Genomic DNA, 23,940 nt, shown 5'->3' on the forward strand with positions numbered 1-23,940 from the left:
GCTCCATTTTATTCACCATCGTCTACCACAGCACACAACTCAGGTGCAATCGATCATCAACATGACCAAAACTTCAGATAGCAGTGTTCACACAAGGGCCAAGCTTCGTGCAGCAGCAAGGGATTGTTTTCCTCACCGTGATGACATCCGTGCCTGCAGGGCTCATCTCCACCACGTTGACCTCATATGGCTCACCTGTCCACATGGGGGCGTTGTCGTTGATGTCCAGCAGAGTGATGTTGACCTGAAGGTGGAGAGGCACTCAGCACAACACCGCTCTCTGAGGGTATACCACATGCATAGCGATGCCACCCACACTTAACCTTGCCCGTGCGATTCTTCAGTCTTCCCATGACACTTTCCTACCCCGCTTATGTTGAGACACGTACTGTATGCAATGTCTATCTGTCGAGGCAGCATGTTTGTGCGGGAGAATTACAGCACTCATTTACTTAATCAGCCTAATTATTAGACGAGATAAGTCAACCCTCAAGGCCCCACAACATATAGATAACTATATTTTCAGTCATCAGTCAGGAGCATCTTTTATACTGCTAGTATATACTGACTTGCAATGATACAGTATCTTACTTATTGTAAGACTTGAATAACTCATTGAGCACAATTTAATACAAATACCTTTGTATTGGCGTGCTGTACATGTGAATATGGACAGCTGAGACCATATTACACATTAAATTACTGTGCTGTCCTTTAGAATTTGCTGTCTTCACTCATGCCCCTAGTAAAGGATTCTCAAAGGGACTCTTTAGTGGGGACAAGGCATCTAATTAAAAAAAGCTTTGCTTTTATTTATTTTTTAAAAGCATAAAGGGTCTTAATGATCTGGATTACCAATAACCCTCCAGATGTCCCATGTACAAGTACATTAAATAAACTGATTTCCTTTGGTTTGGTATAGTACATATATACAGTATATACATTTCCTGTCATATTTTATTACGTATGTACAGTATGTGATTGTGTATTCAAAAGTCTGGCATAGCAGACAAAGAAAAACATTATGTATTCATTCATAGTACAGTAAGGGAGCAGTGGCAGTCATGCCACAGAGCTGGAGACACTTCAGACCAGTGCCACCCTCTGCGTGCTATAGCATCCCATGGCATGCCTGTCCTCTCATGGCAGTGAATGATCAGAACTTTAGCTAGTACTGTAAAAAACAGGTTGTTGTTACCGTGGCAATCCCGGTTTTCTGAGTTGGGCCCACACCCCCATCAACAGCTCGAACGATAAGGATGTACTCCGATTTCACCTCTCGGTCCAAAAGGGCAGTGGTTGTGATCTCCCCTGCAATTCATACATAAAAATGATGAAAAATCCATGTCTCATGGGATTCCCAATTTGCTCAGCCAGTAGAGGTGTTTGCTTAAGGTGTAGAGACAATTCTGTGGAACAGAGGTTGCTTGCTCGAGCCTGGGTCATGTTAGGATTGGGATTGGGCACAACAGGATTTGTAGTTGTATCGGTGAAAAAATGCATCACTCCTCCAATTGGCACTAACTCTCCTGTTGGCTCCTGTGGAGCTCACGACATATCAAATGACATATCAAATGCTAAATAATCCTGAGGATCAGCTTACTGGAGGACTGTGCCAACATGCTTCATTTTGTGTAATTTCTGCAGAGTTTAAGACATTTCATGATTTCAAAATTGAATTGGGTTTGCAATGAAAAAGAATAATTAAGCAATTAGTATTTTATGTATCCCATCTCCGAAAACAAGAGAATAAAAGCTCCCTTCTTACCTGCACTCTGACCCTCTATTTTTCTGTCCATGACTCAGGCAGGACAGGAAAGCTCTGAGCTTCCCTGCACCACTCCCCCACCCGCAAAGAGACTGGAGCAGGTTATTATTATTATTAGCAGAGTGTTAAATACAGGATTGCGTTTCAGCCCCACTGCTCCCTATGCTCTACTGCAACATTAATTCCAAACCGACGGGGTGCTAATTAACGTCCCTGGCACTTCACATTTGCTTTGCATGACCTGTGGTGAGACGAAGGGAGATGAGGCAAGTGAGGACAAGGGTAGACGTGGGCGCTGGGCTATTATTAGAGGTGCTGAGACACAGAGGGCATGATGTGGGATTAGGGTGACACCTCTCTGCCCCCAGCCTGCCACTCACTCTGACACACAACTCATGGCCTTGACACACTCACCACACAGTGCACTCCACACTCCCGGCTGCCTCACAGGAGCACATAATCTGTGCAGTTCTTAAGACAGACACAGTGTTTTCTATGTTTTCTTGCAGGTGGGCTCTGAGTGACTCAGTTACTAAATGTTATGTTAACATGTTTTCTGAGGCTGTTAAAACAACACTAACCTCAAGCATTCCTATCCTTCCATTCTCCTCCCAGGTTCTACAGCATCCTCTTTTCACTCCTACTGTTTTTACCTAAACACTCCTGCCCTGACAACCTCTTCTGCCCTCTTTTCTCCTGCTCAATACTCATCTGTGCTTTTCTTCCCCACTCCTGACACCTCTCTCTAGTTCTTTTGCAAGTGTTAAACTGACACACCTCTCTAGACGTCCTTCCCCATCTGACACACCTCTCCAACCCTGCTGTGATATACTTCTCCAGCCCTACCCCCACCTCTGACTCCCCTGTTCAACCCTCAATCCCTACCCCCTCTCCAAGCATTATTCTGACACATCTCTCCAAACCTTTATCACATCCCTCTTGACGCCTACCCCCGACACCCCTCTCTAGTCCTGTCCCTCCACATCTGACACAGCTCTCTCCTCTATCCCTACCCATAACACCCCTCTCCAGTACTTCCCTCCACATCTGACACAGCTCTTACCTTCTCCATCCCTACTCATAACACCCCTCTCCAGTCCTATCCTTCCACAGCCTAAAAACCTCTCCAGTTATCTTTCCCCATCTCTGACACGCCTTTTCAGCTCATACCGGAACGTGTGTTGAGGCGGAACTGTGAAGATCCCTCCAGGGAGTAGATGAGGGAGGCCTGGCCAAACTCTCGTGATGCATCTTTGTCTGTGGCATTGACAAACAGCACTGTTGCCCCTGGGAGAGGAAGAGGGGGAAAGAGAAGAGGCAGTCAGGGATGCAATAAGACACACGAGGGGAAGCTGAGGAGAAGCTCTGGCAAACAAAGACAGAATGTTATATTGAAATATGAATTGGAAAGTGCCTCAGAGAGCTTGAAGAAAGCAAGTAAGCTGTTAAAGAGGTAGAGAGAAGGAGGAAAAGAGAGAAGGAGCAGCATCCCTGCTAATGCCAAACCCTAAAGCAGTACAAACACCTCCTAAAAATGCTCACTGTCCCTGTAAACCATCCCAAAATATCCATCATTCACACTGTGCACCATCCACATAACAGGTAAACGTTTTCACACTGTCCAGTATTTATTGTACCTGCAATGATATTCTCGGGCACAGTGATGATGTAGGATGGCTGGCTGAAGGTGGGTGGGTTGTCATTCTCATCCTGGGGGTAAACAGATAGAGCTGTTAGGAAGGAACATTGATTGTCTGACAGCCTGCAGTACACTGGGCATGCCTGGACATGGCATCTTGTTAGAATGCACAGTATCTGGAGGGGTTGTACTGCTCACATAATGGCAGGCAATGATGTACTTGTAGCACCTGTCCTGTAAGGGTTTCTTAACACAGTTAGGGAAGATTTCCACAACTGAACACTTCTTGTTACTGAGACCTGTACTCATTTAAACCACAGAAGTCTCAGAATAATCTAATAAAAATGTTACACAAGAGCCCAGTGCAGTCCCAAGTTACAGCACAATCAGAACATGAAACTAGTTTGAGGTGATATTGAAGAACTTTTCTGTTTCAAAGTCCATATTTCCAAGCTTCATGATGTGCATTCCAAAACCTGGCACACAGAGTCTGGTTCATGGAAACTGTTGGCACATGGAAGTTATTTCATGGAAACTCCTGATATGTGGAGGCTGTTTTTAGATCTAGTTGCGATACATTATGGTACTGTATGAAACTGAAAAAATAAATTAATGAGAAGTGCAGGAAAAAACAACATTGAATTTATAAATGTGAATCCCTGCTGAGTTTGGCGAATCAGTGCCCCTTCTGCATTAATGATGCTGTGTTCAGCACTGTAAATTAATGTAATTTGTAGAGCAGGCAGCATGCTTGGGGAGGGGTGATGCAGCAGAGCGTCTCGTTAACACCATTTGTAATTGTCAAGACAGGGGGAGATCTGAAGGCGTGCCTGTGTACATATATGAGTTAGGACTGTTAGAGCACTTGAGTGTGCATGTGTCTGTTGCTGTGTGAGGATTTGTTCAGCATACTAGCTTGTAGCATACATATGTTGTAGCTGTTTGTGAGTGTGTGTGTGTGGGGGGTGTTTTAATTGGGCATAGTTCATTTTGTTAACCCCTCAACTGCATGCATTGTGTTCCTATGCCTGTTCACCTTTAGTGTACTGCTCATCCAAGCACAGAACATGACTTCAATTAACAGTTTTCAATAAAATTTAATTACATTATCACAAATTCCGCCTCAAATTCTACTAAACAAAATGTCGATAAAATATAATTGGACATTAAGAATCACACTCTCCACTAAAGAGAGTTACACCTCTATTACAACAGTTTGGGTGGTATAGTCAAACATTCTCTTTTTCATACATCACTATTTAATATTCAGGAGTTTGGTCAAATCTTAACCAGAGGGAGAAGAGACAAGATTTGAATAGTGAGGCTTATTAGGGTAAATCCCCTGGCTAAAGCTCTGTTAGAAGGCTGTTGGAATCACCAAAAAATGAAAGACATCTCATAATGCCAATGTGGAATTCTTAAGTTACAAAAACTAAAGAAAGAATATGATTAAGGCTACACTTAGGAGCTTGAACACATAAGGGAACTGAAGGGTTTAAAGGAAGCTTTAGTAGCATTTCCAAATTGATCAAAGAAAGAGAAAACTTTGGGACACTCTGCTCTGGAGAACAGAGTTTGAGCGCTGGCGAGGAAGGTGCATGAATAAAAACCCCACAACACCAAAGCAGAATCCTTAATTGGGGAACAAGGTGCGTGTGCTTAACATGTTGGCTGAGTCCGGTGGAAGAGGTGGAGGTTGGGTTCCTTGGAGCTGGTGGAAGAAAAGGGTGTGCCAAGGAACGCTGGGCAGTAGGGTCTGTCTCTAGCAAGAGCAAAGGCGAAATGCAAAAACGAAACACACAACCGTGTAGGAAAAAAAATCCACGTGATTTATATGGAGAAAGGTGGAAGTGGATGAGATTAGGATTTAATCTCCTCCTGAACTTTTGTTTTAAACTTCTTTAAGCAAAATGTGTCCATGTGCTGCATAATCATGCGACGCAGAGTACAATTTGAAGTGAGTGGAGGTAGAAAGAACTACCTCTAGGTCGATCGGCACACTCTAGGTGCTGCCCCCTGCTGGTTTGATAGGTTATGCATTAGAAAGGTGCTAATTGTATATACTGTTCAGTCTTTAGCAGAAGTGTAACACTAAATTATGATCTTAAAGCCAGAGAATTGTGACAGATAAGTATGTCTTGCTTTCTTATATTTTTTTTTATTCTAGAAAATAACCTGAATTTATTTGGCAATATCCTGAGAGCCGATAAATAGAAGAATATTGGCTATTCTCTCCAGCAGTCTTTTAGAGCTCATCAGGAAGGTATTATTTATTGGGATGCATGCCTTGGCCAACAACAGGATACTCACAAACAGCTCAATGGTGACAGGGACAGTACTGTTGAGGGGGGGTGCCCCAGCATCCTTTGCCATGACCATGAGGTAGATGAAGCCCCCGGGGACCAGTTCGTAGTCCAGCGGCCGAGTCACGCTGATCACTGAGAGGATACACACAGACAAGTACGCAGGCCAGACAGAGGTCAGTTACAGGACAGCAGCAAGCAAGGTGTGTGGTTATTGTGTTTTAAGTAAAAATTCAAGCTATGCTGGAAGTCTCCGTGAAATAAAAAAGTAATATCTTGATTATCTATGAGTGTACTCTGGGTCTCATTCTGAGGAAGCATACTAGAAGGGTCGCTTTTGCTTGCTGAGGTGTTTAAGAGGGTCATTCATGTAAGTCTGTATTAGCTTAATGCTAATGCTGTCCCCTTACAAAGATTTATACTTGGAAACAAGTACTTGTGGAATGTGTGATTTCCATTTTTCTCAAGTCACACATGAATAATTTCAATTAAGAGTCCTTCTTAAAAATTTTAATAAGTTGGAGGCCGGGGCCAGGGTTCACCAACATATTCAAACATACAGGATTTTTGTACTTTGAACAAAGTTTGTTCATCTCTCTAAAGTACATATGACTTGACTAAAGAGGAAGCAATGTTCCTGGATAATCAAGTAACTTTACAGCTTGGATCAACAAGTACAAACTGAGTAGCGCTAGGCAGCTGCCCAGCTGGAAAGAAGTGGGGCTGTGGGGATAGAATCTCACCTCCATACCCCTCAATGATGGAGATGTCAAAGTAGTTTGGAAACGCAGAGGCTGAGATGATGGAGTAACTGATGACGTTATTGGGGGGAGAGTCCTCATCTGTTGCCTGAAAGTGGGAGAGGAAGAGATTGAGGTAGAAGGGGGAAAGAAGTATGGAATAATATCGTATTGGGAGGGAGGAAGGGAAAAAAATGCAGAGAGAGAGAGACCAGAGTGCATTGAAGGGCAGGAAGGGGAGAAGCAGAGGGAGAGGAAAAACAGGGGGAGAGGGTTAAAATGTAAGGAAAGAAAGAGATAAGCTCAGCCAACTCAAACAATTAAAATACATTTTTAGCTGTTCTTGTCATCCCAAAACATCAAACTGTTTTAGGTCTGAAGCAGGCCCCCTCAGGGATTTCTCCAAACCATCCAAAAAAGTGGGTGATACATTCTTAAGTTTTTATGTTATCCTTCATTAACAAATGAATAAAACAACAATATGAAAGCACTTGTGTTGACTGCAGCAGCTCTCTGCACCAATGTGGCTTTTTGAACAAGAGAGAGTAAGGGAGGGAGTGACAAAGACAAACAGAGGCAGACAGGAAGAGAGAGAGAGAGAAAGAGAGAGAAAAGATGCTGCTCTGAGCGCACCTCTCCTGTGTGCCTCTCTCTCTGTCTTTCTCCTCGCCAAGGGCTCCTCTGTCGCCATTCAGCAGATGTTTCATTAAATCCTCTCTTCCTCCAGGCACTCGGGCTGCTAAATACCAGGCCATGGGGAGGGAGTGTGAGAGCCAGGGGAACAGAGGGGAAGAGGGAAGGAAAGAGAACAGAAGCTCAGGAGGAAAGGGGGAGGAGAGGGATAAAAGACTTTTCTTTCCTCTTATTTTTTTCTTTATGAAGTGCTACGCTTCAGTGTAATGTGCTGACAGCACAATTCCAGGGCTGCCTGATATTACTCACACAGCTGATATTAATAATGTGGCCGTTTAAGGTTACCTTTGCTTAATGAAATAAAGCAAGTGAACCATTCAGCCCACTGTAAAGGACACTGAATCCAGGGCCGTAATTGCTTTTTTTGGGAAAGCTGTAATCAATATAAACGTGGAGCCATTAATTACTCTTATTTATATTTATTTTTAACCTTTATAAAAATGTTTAAAAAAATTAATTTGTTGAGGTGGATAATGTTATCCTATGTAATCTGCTGTTCAGTAGAAAAGGAAAGATTGGAGCCCATTACTGAAGTCCACCTGTCCTGCTCAGGCACAGCCCTTTGTGACAGAACCCTGGGACCCCGAACTTCTCCAGGAACATAGAGCACCTTTTAGTTTACAAATATTTGTGCATTTACAAATGGTTTTTCAAATCAGAATAGTTGGCCGTGAGTCTCACCCTAATTCGGGCCACCTGCTGCACTGCTGGCTCATTTTCCCTCAGAGAACCCAGGTATGCCTCCTTCTGGAAGATGGGCGCGTTGTCATTGACATCCAGGACGTTGATGCGCACACGCCCTGTGGTCTCCTCGCCTCCCCCATCCCGAGCGATGACTGTGAGTGTGTAGCGTCTTGTCAGCTCGAAATCCAGTCGGCCGCTCAGCGTCACCCAGCCTGTGTCCTGGTCTACGGTGAACCTGCAGAGAGCCCCGGCTAGATGTTCACTGGGCTAGCAAAACAGCTACTGTGCTGCTAACACAGCAACCACATGGGTAACACATCAATTGCAGAGACAAAACAGCAATTATATATACATCACAGCTTACACAGCTCCTGCACTGACACAACAGCTCAGTCTTTGTTTGATTGTTTCTTTCTGCCTCTCTCATCTCTCCTCCTCTCTCTGACAGAGGAAGGATGAGTAGTGACCCAGCTCCCTGGCTGACACTTACTGGTCAGGCTCATCGCTGAAGAAATACCGCACTGATCCAAAGGTCCCAAAGTCATTGTCCGTGGCCTGCAGGTAAGACAGACAAAGGAGGGAAGTGTAACTACAGTTACTTCATACCTAAATTTCAATATATATAAGTCCTACAAAAACTAATTTTCTAATCACACATTTACAGACAATTCATGGAATTTACTGTTTCCTCTGATTCCTACAGGTCTCTAAAACTATTCACTGCCACAGCTGTGTTTTGGTGTGAAGCACAGATCAGCACCTCGAGTATCCCAGAATACAGCATCAACACACAACAGTACTAACTGAAGCTTTTCATTCACCAGTTGATCTCTGAAGTGACATTTATTTCTGATATTTTAACAAAGCGATCAACATGTTCTGCAGTAAAAATGTATCTGGTGATCATTTAGAGGAGCATGAGAAGGAGGGGACAGAAAAGCAGGAGTTAAGACAGAGCGATAAAAAGAACATTGTTTCTAAAGGTTTTGCAAATTGCTTTAGCAACACTATAATTCACCAGTCATGCCAATAAAGCTCCTTGAATTTTAAATTTAGGAAGAAAGAAAGACAAAGCAGAAGAGTATGAGGAAGGCGGAAAAGGCCTATTATTTTGCACACACTCTCTGTCAGAAAGCCCATGCTCTGCCTAAGAAAGGTGATTAGGAATACTTGCAGGTACATCTCTGCCTCCTGCTGTGGAAAAGAACGCTATTATTAAATTGTAAGGCTTTAAACACCCAGCGAATGTTATGAGTTCCACTACTCATTTGTAGCATTTAAATGTCGCTCATACCATTTTATTGCTTCCTAGCATGTCTGAAGATGTTTTCTCACAGCAAATCACCTCTTTTCTCCTGTAAGCAGTAAAGGGGGGTGATGTCTGATGTGTGTCAGCCAGGGACAGGAGAAGCTTCTCCGTCACTGTGAGAAAGCACAGCATCGCTGCTGGGGGCTGTTGATCCTAGTGCTGCCAGACTCTCCAGGAGCTGTCTCTACTATGCTGGAGCTTTAACATTAGAGGGAAGGTTGTGCAAACAACTGTTTGCAATACTACAGGAGCCAGTGACTTCTCCTGGAAGGCTTTTAAGCTGCACATTTATTGTTTTGTGTTATTGTATAAACACAGATACATTACTGTGCAAAAGTCTTAGACATTTTAACTGTTCCAAACTTTTTAATTCGAGTTTTTCTTTCTTTATAATTCTATGCTGATTTATTGTCACCCTGGGCATTTTTTTTTGTAATTTATTCCTAAGGGATCTGAATTTCTTAGTACAAAAAAGTAACCTTTTAGCATTGTGGATGTGTAAAGAGACACTAATGATCTCAAAGACAAGGAATATCTGACAGTCAGTCAATGGGGTTTGAATTTTATTTTTAATTGTTTAAGGATCTGATACATTTAAATCAGATTAACTATTTTCTAATCACATTTACATTTATTAGCTACTACAGCACTTCATATTGGCTGCTCATGTTTTGCTTACTTTGAGCTGCTGTGCTGACATTTTAGAAGATTCTGATCAATACAGGGGCAGAAAGATAACATTTGCTTAAATACACTATCTTATGTATGCTATACCATACTAATGCATAAAATACAGTTGTAACACACTGTAGTGATTTGATGGGTTCAATTTACTGAAACAATCTGAAATTGCAAAAGCACATTCAAAGAGTTCCTTATGGCTGCTAGGAATCAAACAGTCAAAACATTGATATATACACACCGATTCAAGTAATACAATAACACAATTTTATTAATACAAAATGTGACAAAGACATACAAAAGTATTTATATATTTGAATCAACTGTGATACAAATAGCTGATCGATTGCTCCGGAATTACAAAAGATACTAATACCACAGGGTTAAAAAGACACTATAATACTCTTACAAACACATTAGCATTCCCAAATACTCTTTATAATCTATATAAAATGTATACTTGTTTGGAATAACAGATTAGCTCTCTAGTTTTATATTTTGAACGTGGAATATATACTAATCCACATTAGAAAGCTTGGCCAGATGCAGTCCTGATGAGATTTCTTAAAAGTCCCACAGGGAGAGGAATAGCTGAATGTGGTTGTCCATGACATACTGTAGCATGTCCAGTCAGAGTCTGTTGGCTCTTGGCCAAACAATGTCCTGTTAATGCAGGAGAACGAGGAGGAGAGAAGGGTTTCATGTTTAGCCTTGCACTGAAGACAGCTTATTCAATGGAACATACACGGAGTCTGAGAGCTTGGTTGTGACCACCAGTGTAACTTCGATGTAGAAAGCCCGCTCACTCTCATATTTTGTAGCTGTTGAGTTGATAATACAGTATGTTGATATTCAGTGGTGTCAACAAACCTCCAACTGTATTATTTCATTGATCAGGGGAAGTTGCAATTGGATGTTTGTCATATGACTTTTCTTTCTGCAGGGAAGTCTTGGGCAGAATTCTGGTTTACAAATGTTTTTCTGGCAATTGCCTGAAGCTGAGTTTGTCCAAATGCATTTTAGATGGCTGTGGTTACACTAATATTGTTAGTCAGCTGTCATTGGGCCAGGGTGTCAGAGAACATTACAAACTGCTGTGGAGAGAGTTCGTGATGTCATCACGTGCAGATCTTTATTGGTGGATACTTCTGACCCTTACAGGGGATTTATGACAGGTGGCCTACTGCATATCTGGGCTCCAAGTACTGATATAACTTTTAGAACTGCAGACTGAGAGATGTCAAATTAGGTACTTCTTCACTGGACTTGTCAAGATGGACCTACAGTAATTTCTGGTGGCCTGGTTTGGAGTGTTGGAGAGCCCAAATCCTGCTTGTTATCTACCGATCCTAGGAACATTCCAAAAATGCTAGCTGAAAATACTTAGGATGTGTATTCAGTTTAAGGTAAACTACAAATATATCACTATATTCTTTCTGAACACTTAATCTGAACAAAGTAAACCATGAACCTGAGCAATGGTTTACTATATGATGACACATATTAGTAGTTGTCACAGTAGTAGTAAAGAAACTGCCTACTGCAGGTCAATGCCAGAAATAATTAGATGGGTAACATAATCCAGCAAAAAGACATTTGAGTAGTTTTAGGTCAGCTGTACATACTGTATCAACAGTAAGCAGGACACTATAATGACCAGGCTGGTTTGAATCTGCATCTTAACCATTATAGAGTGTGTTCCATTGATGTTAAGACCTTGAAACAAAAGTGTTACAGATGGCCTTGTACTGCACTGTAATATCTTCATGATATTATGGCACTTTTAAAAACAAAAATACTTAAAATAGTATTGTATATTGGGGGCAATTAAATGTTTTCCATCAAAAACACCTAATTCAAAATGGAAGATAAATTGGGCACTGAATATTTGTGAAATATGTTGCTTTATCTGAACATCTCATTTCATGCAAAGATCCAAGTGATCAAACAGAGGTACTAGTATTTAGCTTAGACTGAACCACTTCTCAGTTAAATGATTAAGTCAATATAATCTTTAACAAAGGAAAAGAGAAAAATAATGGACAAAATCATGAGGGAACAGTAGATTGGAGAAGTAACTGCTTTGCAAGAAAGTGTTCTCCTTCAGGAAACCATAATCTGTGCAGATAATTTTCAAACTCTAGGAGATATGCAAGGAATGTTGTATTTGGAGAAAATACTGGTTTTCTTTTTATTTATCCTTTAGACTGGAAGACATCTCTTTGTTTCACAATTTAAAATAGACAAAATAGGTTCTCATTTGCTTACCATCCATTTTAGAGACCTAGCTTCCAACACAATGCATTCCAGTCATGTCATGTTTATTGTGCAGGTGGTGATCTAATGTGGTTGTGTCTCCAAAGTGTATTCTGATCTGCCGCCAATTGTGCAAATAACTCAAGCTCCATCTTGAACTTCTTCACCATTTCTGTCTTTCTTGTCAACAATATAGCAAGAATACTAAGAAACCAGAAGACCAAATAACATATTGAAAAACAAAACAACATACTGTTTAAGTAATGATATTATATTTTAATTCCATTATTCTGTTGTCATCAAGATATTCTGTTCATGAAATTCAGTCCTAATGCAGCATTCACAGCAGACAAAATGACATTTCAGCCCATATTTTACTTGTTATGTCATTGTTATTTTGCCCAGGCAATCCAGAACTCACATTCCTCAGTCTCCTCTGAAACCGGGCCCATTTGCACGAGGACTCTCCAGACTCGCTCGGGCTGATTGTCCCAACCATCTGCCTCCAGTTAATGGGTGCTAATTCCATCAAGCCCGGGATATTTAAATCCTGATCTGCCACTGCTCCATTACTCTGTCATTGAGCTACCTTCTGACCTGGGTAGTGCTCTCAGCATCTCCATTTTCCATCTCTCTTGAACCCTCTCTGCCTGAGCTCGCTGTCTATTCAGCCATCTTGCCTGGATCAGCCCTGATAGTTGCGCTCACCTACTTTCACAGATCAGTCCTGTCTGCTACCACTCTCTGCCCAGCTTTAGTGATCTCCGTCAGCTGTTGACAAGCTATTGGATTCATCAGGCTGTCAGCTAGACATGGCTTTCTCCATCTGCTCACTGTGTGATAACAATTGTATATAAATCTGCTGGGGTCATAGAGCTCTCTGTTCTTCTGCACTTTAACAACAAGTTTTAAGCCATTCATCTTTGAATGTTAAACTTTTCGCAGAAAACTAATGGGACCCAAGATGTGTTTAACATATTATTACTAATTTTGCCCATGACCGCATAAACTGGTCTCCACTTCAATTTCTCTTGCATTTTGAGGTCAGAGTTGTCCTGTTTGATATTGTTAAATCTGTTTGCTGATTCAATTAACAAAACATTCAATCACTAGTACACTGCAGACCTTAACTTATTTTTATCCTGGCAAATTTTGCAAATGAGCAATTTTTTTGGTACTGTCAAAAACATGCTGAGGGCATTGAAACATTTGGAGAAGCTGATTGTAGGCTACATTGTCCTAATAATCAACAGCAATCATGATTGCATTTTTATGGGGCTCATCCTGTACAGAATCTAAACTGCAAAAGTTCATCAGAAAGGTTTTGATGTGGTAAATAACAGCAGTCAGCATCTCCCTGGCAAATATCTCTTGACTCCAAGCTATTTTCAAAAAGTACTCCAAATACAGTATATCATTCAGCTCATCAGCAGCATCAAGCAGCAAAGACTGCATCTCCTGTTTAAGTTACATTCAGTACTCCTTATTAAATAATGTCAATTCACATCTACTTAGTAGGAACATTCAAAATGGTCATAAATATTTTATTGTGGAACACAAACCAAACTGACAAATTGTGCACCATGTAATTTACATTTTGCAACTACTGTACATAAAACAGCCAATCGGCTCTGCAGACTAAAGGGAGGAGGGGAATTTCCGATAGCTTATTTTATATAGTAATACATAGATGAGCAGTTTTATACCTGTATCTTGCACTGTTAAAGGAGATTTTCAAGCCGCTTGGGAATTAGCCCTGTTGGTGCATACTATATGTTAATCTGATCAATGTTGGGTGAAAGATTGCCTGGTTTCTTCTCACCCACCATTGTACTCCGCTAATAACAGTCAAAGACGAAACAGTAGTAGAAAACACTAGCAGAGGCTTGAGTAAATTTTTGATGTTCATAACGCACTCACACTGTACCTCCTTACTGAGTATAAGGTGTTTAAGATATTTGCAGAGCAGCATAGACAGGGACACACGCACATGAACACACACTCAAACTAACAAAATTGATTCTTGGATCAGTAACTACTACTAGCAACCGAACGAGAACGATGGTCCAAATGACCCCCTCTTGTTTCTATCCTGCCTTAATGCTCTTATTTTCTTGCTCACTGGCCAGAAATAATGTGCTAACTTGAGTCCTTCTTTATTTCTGTTGGAAAAATTGAGTTCTGCTCCATTAGGGAGGGAATGACCAGTCTGCTGAGAGCGTGGCAGTGCCACTTTATGTACCTGCTGCTTTTAGTGCCTTAGCGCTACCCAGGTCTGACTGTCACCTGCCTAGTGATGCACACACAACAGGCTGGTCCTCCTCAGGCCAGCTGGTCTGGAATCTGCAGCTCCGCACCAGCCAAGCCATTAAACAAATACCAAAAACCTGTTGCCACCATGTAGATTCCTCAAGATATCTCTGGCAAAAAAGCTCATAAATTGTGGAATAAAAAAAATCCAATTTAAAATGCCTTTGTTTACTGTAACACCTAACTATCAGCTTATGATTAAATGCCCAGTCAAGGAATACAAACACAGAACCTGACACAAAAACAGCAATTAGTAGATGCTAAGCTCTGACATCTGGCTTTTTATTCTCAACATTTGGACTTAATTATTTTTTATTATTTTAAATATTTATTATCTAAAGCATCATTTAATTGTCTGCATTCTTGTTATTAATTTATTAATAAATGGCATACTGTATCTAGCCAAGACTCGTGCTACAGCAATTCAACAGGCAGCCCTTGGGGTGGTTTGAAAAAGCTGCATGTCTCGCACACCTGCCCTAAAAGGTGGATGCTCATGAATCGCTAAATAAAAGTTATTCCTAAATAGAAATAGTTGATGCTAAGAAATAAAGTGTGGCCAGTGAACGAATCCTAATCCAGCACATTCCCATTCCCCTCACTGCCTCTCTCAATGTCACTGTGCAGATACTGCCAATCTCCGCTCCCCCAATTTTGGGACTGTTGCACGAGCCCCGATGATTGACGGTTCCATAAACCCAGCGATGAGCGGGATAGCGGAAGCGTGGAGCTCAGCAGCTCGGCGCAGACCTGACACTTTGCAATGACGGAGCTCAGATAGCCATCTGTCCTGCCTGGGCTTCGTCAACAGGCCGCACTCATCCGTTCCAGACAGGAGGAAATCAGTTCCCTTTCAGCTCAAGGAAAATAAAGAAAACAACTGTATTTTCTTTAAACTTGAGGAAACTAAATAAGAATAATATGAAGAATCTTGGAATTGCTGTATCTTAGGTGGATAAGGAAGACATTGCTAAAAGCTTCTCTTCAGGTAAAACTGCTACAATATTTTCCAGTGTATGTAATTTGGTTGTGTTCAACAGACTTAATACTGCAAGCGGCAGAATTTTAAGTATTAAATTATAAAAATCTTAATGATACAGTATATAAATGAATACCACATGCACAACATCTTATAGACCACAGCATTAATATTTGTTTTGAACTTGAATAATTGATCATTGTTAAAGTCTAACCATAATGTTAGTGAAGCTGCTCCACATCAGTGACGTAGGGGCACAGTGGTTTGCAATGCTGCCTCATGGTGCAGGGGTTCTGGATTCAACTCCTGACCTGTGGTGCTATCTGTGTGGAGTTTGCATGTTCTCCCCATGTTTGTGTGGGTTTCCTTTGGTTTTCTACCCCTGTCCAAAGACATACTGATCCAAAGACTTTACTGGCCCAGGAGTGATTGTGTACTGTATGTGTTTGGGTCTGTGTGTACTCCGCCATGGACTGACAGCACATCCAGGGTATATCCTTCCTTATGCCTGTTACTTGCTAGGATAGGCTCTGGCTACCTGCTGGATGAAGCAGTTAGAAAATGAATGGATGGATGTTCAATATTAATCAACAACATATAGTTGCACAAGTGTACCATCTAATTTGGCCCATTCCTTTCCGGGCATCACTTTTACTGTATAATACTGCACCCCTTTTCATCTCTATATAATAATAGCCACTGTCTCTGCCCTTGCACAGCACTGCTATTATACTGAAGAATTACAGTGTTAAATTTACTCACAAAAATATTGCAGTTGGGTAACACACTTGCGAAAACTATAGCAGTTATGTCTGTAATTGTAATTAACTGCTCAAAGTCCTGAAAACCCGGGTATTCGAAAAATTAACATATGTGATAAAGTATGTTTTTTGCCATAGTTAAACAGCACTGAGACCTACAGTACAATATATTATCAGGAAGCATATGAAGTGTTTTGGTATGTTAAATTCTGTCCATCATGAATGAAACTGTGTTATGCTCTTTAATATTGACAGTGGTTTTACTTTTGTGCATTTGCTTAGTATATTTGTGTATGATGATGCTATAGTCCCAATATGTATATGACGGTAAGTTACTATAGTTTTTAATTTTTACCAGAGAAGTAAAACATGAACATGAAACAAACACATCAGCCATGAGTGGTACAATATGAAATGCCAGACCACATGTCTTCCTGCTTCGTTTCCTATTTATATCTCTACTGACAAATATGTGTGAAGCAGCCCTTATGGTGCACACTATTAACACAGCTGAAGACAAAGCAGATAGCAGCAGAAGCCTCGGAGGCACTTCAGCTTTTATTTAAACATGGAATTTAAATTGATGGGCGCCAAATTGCTTCTGCCGGATCCTCTCCAAGAAGCCATAAAAGAAACCAATTATGGATTGTCAAACTCTGTAACTGGCAGCGTGCTGACCCTGGCCACTCACACACTGCTGTCTTTCTCCCCACCCCACTCCAGAGTCGACGCAGCAGAGTGAAGGGAGGTGCATGGGGCTCACACAAGCATTACCACATGGGGTAACACTGCTACGTACGTTGCTTGGGTATAACAGGATTATATAGCAGGTTCCACTAATCAGGCCTCCATTTCAATGGAGTAGAAAAACGATATTCTCTCTTTCCTCCCTCTCCGAGTCAATATTTTGATAATACAAAAAGCAGTTGCCATTTTCTCTCGCAACCTTGCTTTCTGTTTTCCTCCAGATAACTTATTATGGGCTTTAATCCTATGTCTCTCCTTTTCCCTCTTTTTTTCTACCTTTTCTTTTCCACTCCTTTTTGTGTGTTTCTGCATGTTAAGACCTGTTCATACCCCTGGCAGCTGCAGACTGTGTACAGTACCAGTGTTTCTGGGCAGAGTTACAGCAATCTGGAGCAAAACCTCCTGATGCACATTAACAATACTGAAAATAAAGTGTATTAAGGGTAAACTAACAGCTCAATTTTTTAAAATGTTGTTTCGGGAAATACTGGGCATGCTTTATGATATGTTCTATTTTGCTTTAGTAGCATAAGGGAGCTATATAAAATATTTGTATTGTACTGTATCCTGCACAGATAATCCCCAAAGAACTCCCCTCTTCTCTCTCTCCCCAACACTAACATGCAGTCACACCCTAGACACACTCAATGAATGCAACAGATAAAGATGAAGAAACAGATAAAGATGAGATGAAAGTGGCAGACCAGCAATATAAGGCAATTCCAATTCATTGAGCTCCAATCACTAATTTATTTGCCTTTAATGCTCTTCAAACAGCCTGGTGTTCCGGCTTCTTCTTATCAATTTATCTCCAGATCCCTTATGTATATTTCGAGATGATTGACGGCTGGGCCAATTGTGCAATCTGACAGCTTTCTGCAGTCACTAACCTTTGCAGTTCTCTCTTCTCAATGATTCTGTACATGGGACTGAAAAAGAGAGCTGTATACTTTGTTGATTATTTGCATAGCTCCATGCAAATGCTGGCCTGTGCTTTCACAATTGAACTTTTGTCTGTGAAGAACCTAAAAGTTGATACATATACTAACCACAATCCCAGATAATTCCATACCTGGATTACATGACATTGTAATACTAATTCCTTACATTTATACGGTGCCTTTCACTACTTTCAACGCACTTTACATATAGGAATTGACATCTGAAGAACAGCACCCACCTGGATGAGATGAGGCAGCCATTATTCACCAGCAGCCCCACTGCACAGCAGATCGGGTGCAGAATTGAGAAATTGCTTCTACAAATGAATTAAGGAGGACCATTAGGGAGAATGGATTGTAGAAAAGTCCAGAGTGGAATTTAGCCAGATCACCAGTGTCGATACACCTACTCTTATGAAGTAAGTGAAAGGGGATTTTTGTCTGGACCTTTGTTTAACCTCTACTTCAGATGAACCTCCTACGCACAGTATCCTTGTCACTTTACTAATGGATTGGTATTGGAAGTTCTTCTCCAGATAGAAGAGCACTTCTAGTCCACCAGCACCACTTACAGAAAATTTGTTTTCCTTAGAGGCCTCCCTTCCCAGTACTATCCAGGACCAGCTCTCTGAAATTTATCAAGATCAGGCTAGAAGGTCTAGCCCTGTAAGTCAGGTTGTGTACAATAGAGTGTGTGAGTGTGATGCCGCGAGGTACTGTGTAGGTGGATGACAAAGTGTAGTAACTCTAGTGCTTGTTCATTTCCTCCTATGATCAACCCACTTCCTGTCTGAGTTGCAAAGTGAGCTGTTGGTGTGTTAAAAGGCTGGCTCAGCCAGCTGGCCAAGGGGGACAAACGTAGACAAAGAACGAGCCAACAGGGAGTGAGGAACTGCTCCATTAACACTGCTCGCTCTAGCTGGCTGCCTCTCTCTGTTCTTTTCTCTCTCTGGGACACACACAAAGTGCCATTGATTTCCCTCTTAGCACACCAGGACTTGGAATCAATACAGAGAAGGAGAAGGAGAAGACAGCTTCTCCAAAGGCTTAGCCAATCCTAATGAAATAAAACTGCTAAAAAAATATAGCTCAGAGAAAGCTGAACAACTCCAGTAGTCAAATGGCCATCCTCAGTCATCTACCCTAGTGAATCACGGGAATTCAGTTTGTCTCCCAGGGTCAATAAAACAAGTTTCACAAGGTAAATACAGGGAGAGGCATTAGAGCAAGCTGTTAGAGTTCAAGCTGTTAGAATGAACCTCACACCAAGCTTTCATAGGATAGTATAGAATGGATCTCCACACCTGTCCACACTTACTCATCTGCAAACTTTATAGATATGGCACAGCTCAGGCCCCTACACAAGTGCCCCAGACAAAGCAGTCAACCCACCTGTGAGCTGTGAGGAGGATCTGTAGCACATCTCTGTGTTAGGTCAGTAAATATTAGAAATGTATTGATTTACTGATTTACAGATGTATATTAGAAAGTGATTCCAATCAGTTCATCGTTTAACATAGCATACAGTATTTATAAATATTGGAACATTGCAGCCAACACAAAACATCATTTCAATTAAACTGAAATAAAAAGTCCCCTTTGCATTTCAAAGAATATTCCAAAATTGTGTAAGAGATATCCTAGGACTCAAACCCTTTAAACCAGAGATGGATAACTGTAATCCTAAAGGCTGCATAGTCTAAAATTAATCTATTGAACTATTTATTTTAATATGTAAAAATTGTTGGTCTTAATTAGAGGCTGACTGCCTACATGCTGCAGATAACATCTTTGCTTAACAAAAACACCAGACTGTAAGCATTATATGCAACAGAAATCAAATCCCTTCTTCTTTCTCATCCTTTAATTTTCATTCAGTGGGTTAAGCAATGTTAAAAATGTCATTGTTGTTGCATCGATCTTGGTCGCTAAACTGTTTAAACTTTAAGTATTTACTTCAACCCTGTCCTTCTTTAAAAAGCAAATCAAGGTTGTTTTGTATAACATGGATTTTAGTTCAGTTCTATTAGGTGGAGTGTCAACCTCCCAGAGACATCAGTTTTGGAATTTGTAAGTAAGATGACAGATGGATTGTGTCTGGGGGCTGGGCTGAAACAGAGAAGCAGGGGAGCAAGTGCTGTGATGAGCCCCCCGTACACAAATTCCGTAAGTCTTGTTCTGAGGGGGCTGCACCATGCAGATTGGCAGAGGACCAGATATAATAATTAAACTGATGAACACGTTTAGATTAAATCGCACGTGGGCTATAGTTCCCCAAGCAGTCTTTTATAACAAGTACACAGCACAGGGAGCTGGCCACAGTGTTAAAGTGATTTACATGTTCTTGTCACCTGTTGTCAGTAAACAGGGGGGGCAGGGTGTGCTTTGTGAGGCCTACAGAAAGGAAGGGAATTACAGTAGGTAATGTCTAGAGATAGGCAGGCTCGCAGCACGCTAATCATTTTTCTACCAGCTAAGAAACAGAAGCCGCTAAGCATGTGACAGCATTTGATCAGCAAAATGTTTATAAACACTAACACTTTTTTAAGGAGCTGTCAATTAACTAAGTTTTGCGTTTTAAACTCAAAATTAAGAACTTTAAATTTATTCAGCACGAGTGACGAATTTCCACTACAAATACAAAAGTATGTTGCAAACTGTAGCCTACCTAGTGCTAGTGCTTTCAATGAGAAGTTTTGCAAAGTTTTAAAAAATCTGCTGAGCAACACACATATGATGTTCAGGCTTTCCTGATGCACATTCACACCCTGAGTTGTGTATGTGTCTGGGGTGGCACAGTAGTGAAAACACTGAGAGCAGGACATCCTCTCCACTTCACAACTCTGATGCAACCAGCTCCCTAATTGTTATATCGATCCTACTAATCACCAGTTACATAATTAAGGACCTAGCTGTAGCAAATCTGTGAAGTCGACTGGATCTGAAGGAGACTGTTGAGAATGAGAATCACTTTTATTTGCCAAGTACATTTCTTTGTACAAGGCATTTACTCCAGTATAATTGGTGCTGCAAAACCAGTCTACATATAGCATACACAAACACAAGTAATTGTATTAATCGTCAATGGAAGAGAGATGGCAGCCAATAAACCTCTTAGCAGAGTGAACAACACACAGAAGTTTATTGCCAAACTAAACAGTTATAGAGACAGTCAGAGTGCTCTCAATAATAGCTCCGTAAACTGTACAGTATGAGAACTGAATGAGAGACACCACAACCAAAATGTTCCACTTGGCACAAAAAGTACATTCTCTGCTGTACTTTCTTTGTGATACTGGTTACATTCATGCTCCATTTAAGGGTATTAGAAATCACAATTCCCAATAACTTAAGGGCACCACCACACTTACAGTACAGCACACACAAATCATTGATAACCAGGGAGAGGGGATTTGTAGAATGTTTCCGGAAATCAACAACCATTTCCATTCTTTTAAGGGTATGAACTTCCAGGTAGTTGTTAGCATATCTTGATACCCACCTTCTCAGCCCCCTCCTTTACATGGTCTCATCATCATTACTGATAAAACCTACAAGGGTGATGTCATCTACAGACTTAATTAATTTGATAGAAGAGTCACTGGAGGTGCGGTCATTGGTGTACCAGGAATAGAGTAGTGGGGAAAGCACACATCCTTAATGTACACCTGTATTCACAATCAGTCTGACAAATAAAGGCCTAGTTGCACCCACTGCCTTCTATCTGTGAGAAAGCTGATAATCCATTGTCTGATGGAACAATTTATTGTATTAGGAATTTATACAATTTATTGTATTTGAAGGGGACTGTTGAGATTCTATCATGGCACAAAGCCTACACTTGAAAATTTCCATTGTCTCTGCCTTGCCTGTGTGTTCTGGTAATATTTTCCATGCATTAATAACTCTATAAAAAAGCATTTTCTTATATTGGTTTCCAGTTATGCCCCTGAATTCAACTCAGTGAACCCGAAATACCTACCGGGATCTTTTTTAAATTTTGTAGGCATCAATCAGATCACCTCTAAAACAGCTTGTAACAAGATTAGAAAGATTAAGTTCATTCAGCCTCCCCTCACAGCTCATCTTCTATCCTGATATTAGCCATGTTACTATTCTATGTATTTTCTACGATGTTTATTGATGATTTTGTAAAGGGGCAAACTGAACTATTAGTACCACCGTACTATTAGTACTACTACATATCCCCACCAGAGACATGGGTATGATACAAACGTAGGGGTCCCTGCCGGTGAGGAGCCTGCACCCACATTCACTGGCTACTCTAGAGAGATGGTCAGCTCCCTCTGCCAGTAAAACCCCAGGTGTGGAATAAACTATTCTGTTCAGAGTTGGGAGAGCTTCTCAGTGCGGTGAGGCTAATCAATCAAAGTTTACAGTATACAGTATATCCTTATAAGCACAGAGAAAAATGAAAATGGTCTAACTATTAGCTGTTAGTAAATAAATATATTTACTTCAAGAAGAGGACAGAGTGTCTATGTCTGGTTTATAAATTCGTTGAGAAAGTTTATAATTTACCAGTTTGCAGATGTTGCAAAACACACTACATTTCCAAATGTGGTACCTGGTGGGTTTAAGGCACAGATGCTCAGCTGATCAATGAATCAATCAAACACTGCATGTTTAACTCCAGGGGTTTATTGTGATTGACACTGCACCTCAGGAGTTTACATGACATAGGTCAGGGGTGGGAGTCAGAAAGGGCTAACCCTCTCCTGTTTTGCATTGCTTAGACTTGACCTACTGTATAAAAATATATGGAGCAATTATTGGAGATTATTTTTGGCACAACCCCCCTTCAGGGCCTGACACAGAACAGCAGCAAGGGAGACACAGAGAAAGAGAGGGAGGGAGTGTGCTGCAATGTGGGTTTGAAGTAGTGAATATTGCTAGGGGCTGCACTTTGTAGATGGTTCGTCATCAAGTCTGTTTCAGCCCTGTCTTCCTCCTGTCTGCTGTTCTCCCTCAGTACTAGTGATTAAAGAACAGAGAGCAAAGGTGGGGGGAGGGGGGGAATAGAGAGAGATACAGAGAAGAATGGAAATACAGAGAGGCAAGAATTAAACAGGTTTGATGAAGGAGCCAAAAGAGAGAGGTTCAGAAAGACAGTGGTAGAGAGCAGGAACGAGAGAGCTGGAAATCCTATACATACATCACCTTCTTAGCTGAACTAAATAGCATAGCTACAATAAAAAAAAAATGAGAGTGTCACATGTCAAAGATGTTAATCCTTGTGTGTGCACCTCAATGTGTGAGAGGGTCATTTTGTTGGCTTTAAAAAAAGCATTGTGTAGGTATTCCTGTTTGTGGGTGTGACCATCTTGAACAATATGCTGACAGTATACTGCCTATCTTTATTAATGACTGCATCAGTAGAAGTGTGATAAGTGTGGGTGACATTTCTGCTCCCTTCACTCCCTCTTGTATCACTGTCACACACACATACAGTAGTACATGTAAAGTTATAAACTACAGGATCAGTCATTTTAAAAGTCCCTGACTTACAGTACTTGTTGTGACTTACTATCTTCACTATTAGTGATTTTTACTAAAAGCAATTTTTATATATGTTCCTCGTAAATTATAAAACATTTAAAGATGCATTTATCCCTTGGCTTTTGCACAGAGACATAGAATATCAGCACACTGTCCATAAAACATCTGCAGTGGTATTGCATCTGGGAGCTATTTCTCTAAAGCGCTTAGGGGTTGCAAGTGAACGGCCATATACCCACAAAAAAGCATGCTGTCACTTCCAGATTCACTGTTGTCTTCTTATCAAGTTTTCAACATGTATAAACATGAAGGGGCATGAAATACTTAATAAATATTGCACTTTGAGTTTGTTATGTGAAAATCTAATAGTATTGCATGTCACAGGAGTCAGAAAAGTTATTCTAGCCAGTCAAGAAAAACGTATTATTAGGCACAGACTCCATGCAGGAGTGTATTATGTAGGAGTGACTCCATGGTCTTTTTGCATTACTCACATGGGTTGGTCTGCCCAAGGAAAGCACCACCCTCCTGCTCTGCCCAAGACGTACTACCTTGGATGCCTAGCATTGCCTTTACAACTCAAGCCGAAAATGGACAACACTTACAAAC

The 23,940-nt window shown here is 41.0% G+C and overlaps 1 protein-coding gene across 2 annotated transcripts in view; it reads right to left on the reverse strand.

Annotated features, from left to right (window-relative positions):
- cdh23 (cadherin-related 23) overlaps positions 1 to 23,940 on the reverse strand; it is a 200,893-nt gene that overhangs the window by 68,884 nt on the left and 108,069 nt on the right. For both annotated transcript variants that reach the window (XM_088635229.1, XM_088635227.1), the window contains exons 14-21: positions 8,318 to 8,382; positions 7,825 to 8,062; positions 6,454 to 6,559; positions 5,718 to 5,845; positions 3,406 to 3,478; positions 2,939 to 3,055; positions 1,199 to 1,311; positions 137 to 244 (exon numbers count right to left, since the gene is read on the reverse strand). In XM_088635229.1, the coding sequence (XP_088491355.1) occupies positions 137 to 244; positions 1,199 to 1,311; positions 2,939 to 3,055; positions 3,406 to 3,478; positions 5,718 to 5,845; positions 6,454 to 6,559; positions 7,825 to 8,062; positions 8,318 to 8,382 (948 nt within the window). The remainder of the gene's footprint in view (positions 1 to 136; positions 245 to 1,198; positions 1,312 to 2,938; positions 3,056 to 3,405; positions 3,479 to 5,717; positions 5,846 to 6,453; positions 6,560 to 7,824; positions 8,063 to 8,317; positions 8,383 to 23,940) is intronic.

Source organism: Lepisosteus platostomus, chromosome 6 (assembly GCF_059453375.1).
Source record: "Lepisosteus platostomus isolate fLepPlt1 chromosome 6, fLepPlt1.hap1, whole genome shotgun sequence".
Lineage (NCBI taxonomy): Eukaryota > Metazoa > Chordata > Actinopteri > Semionotiformes > Lepisosteidae > Lepisosteus > Lepisosteus platostomus.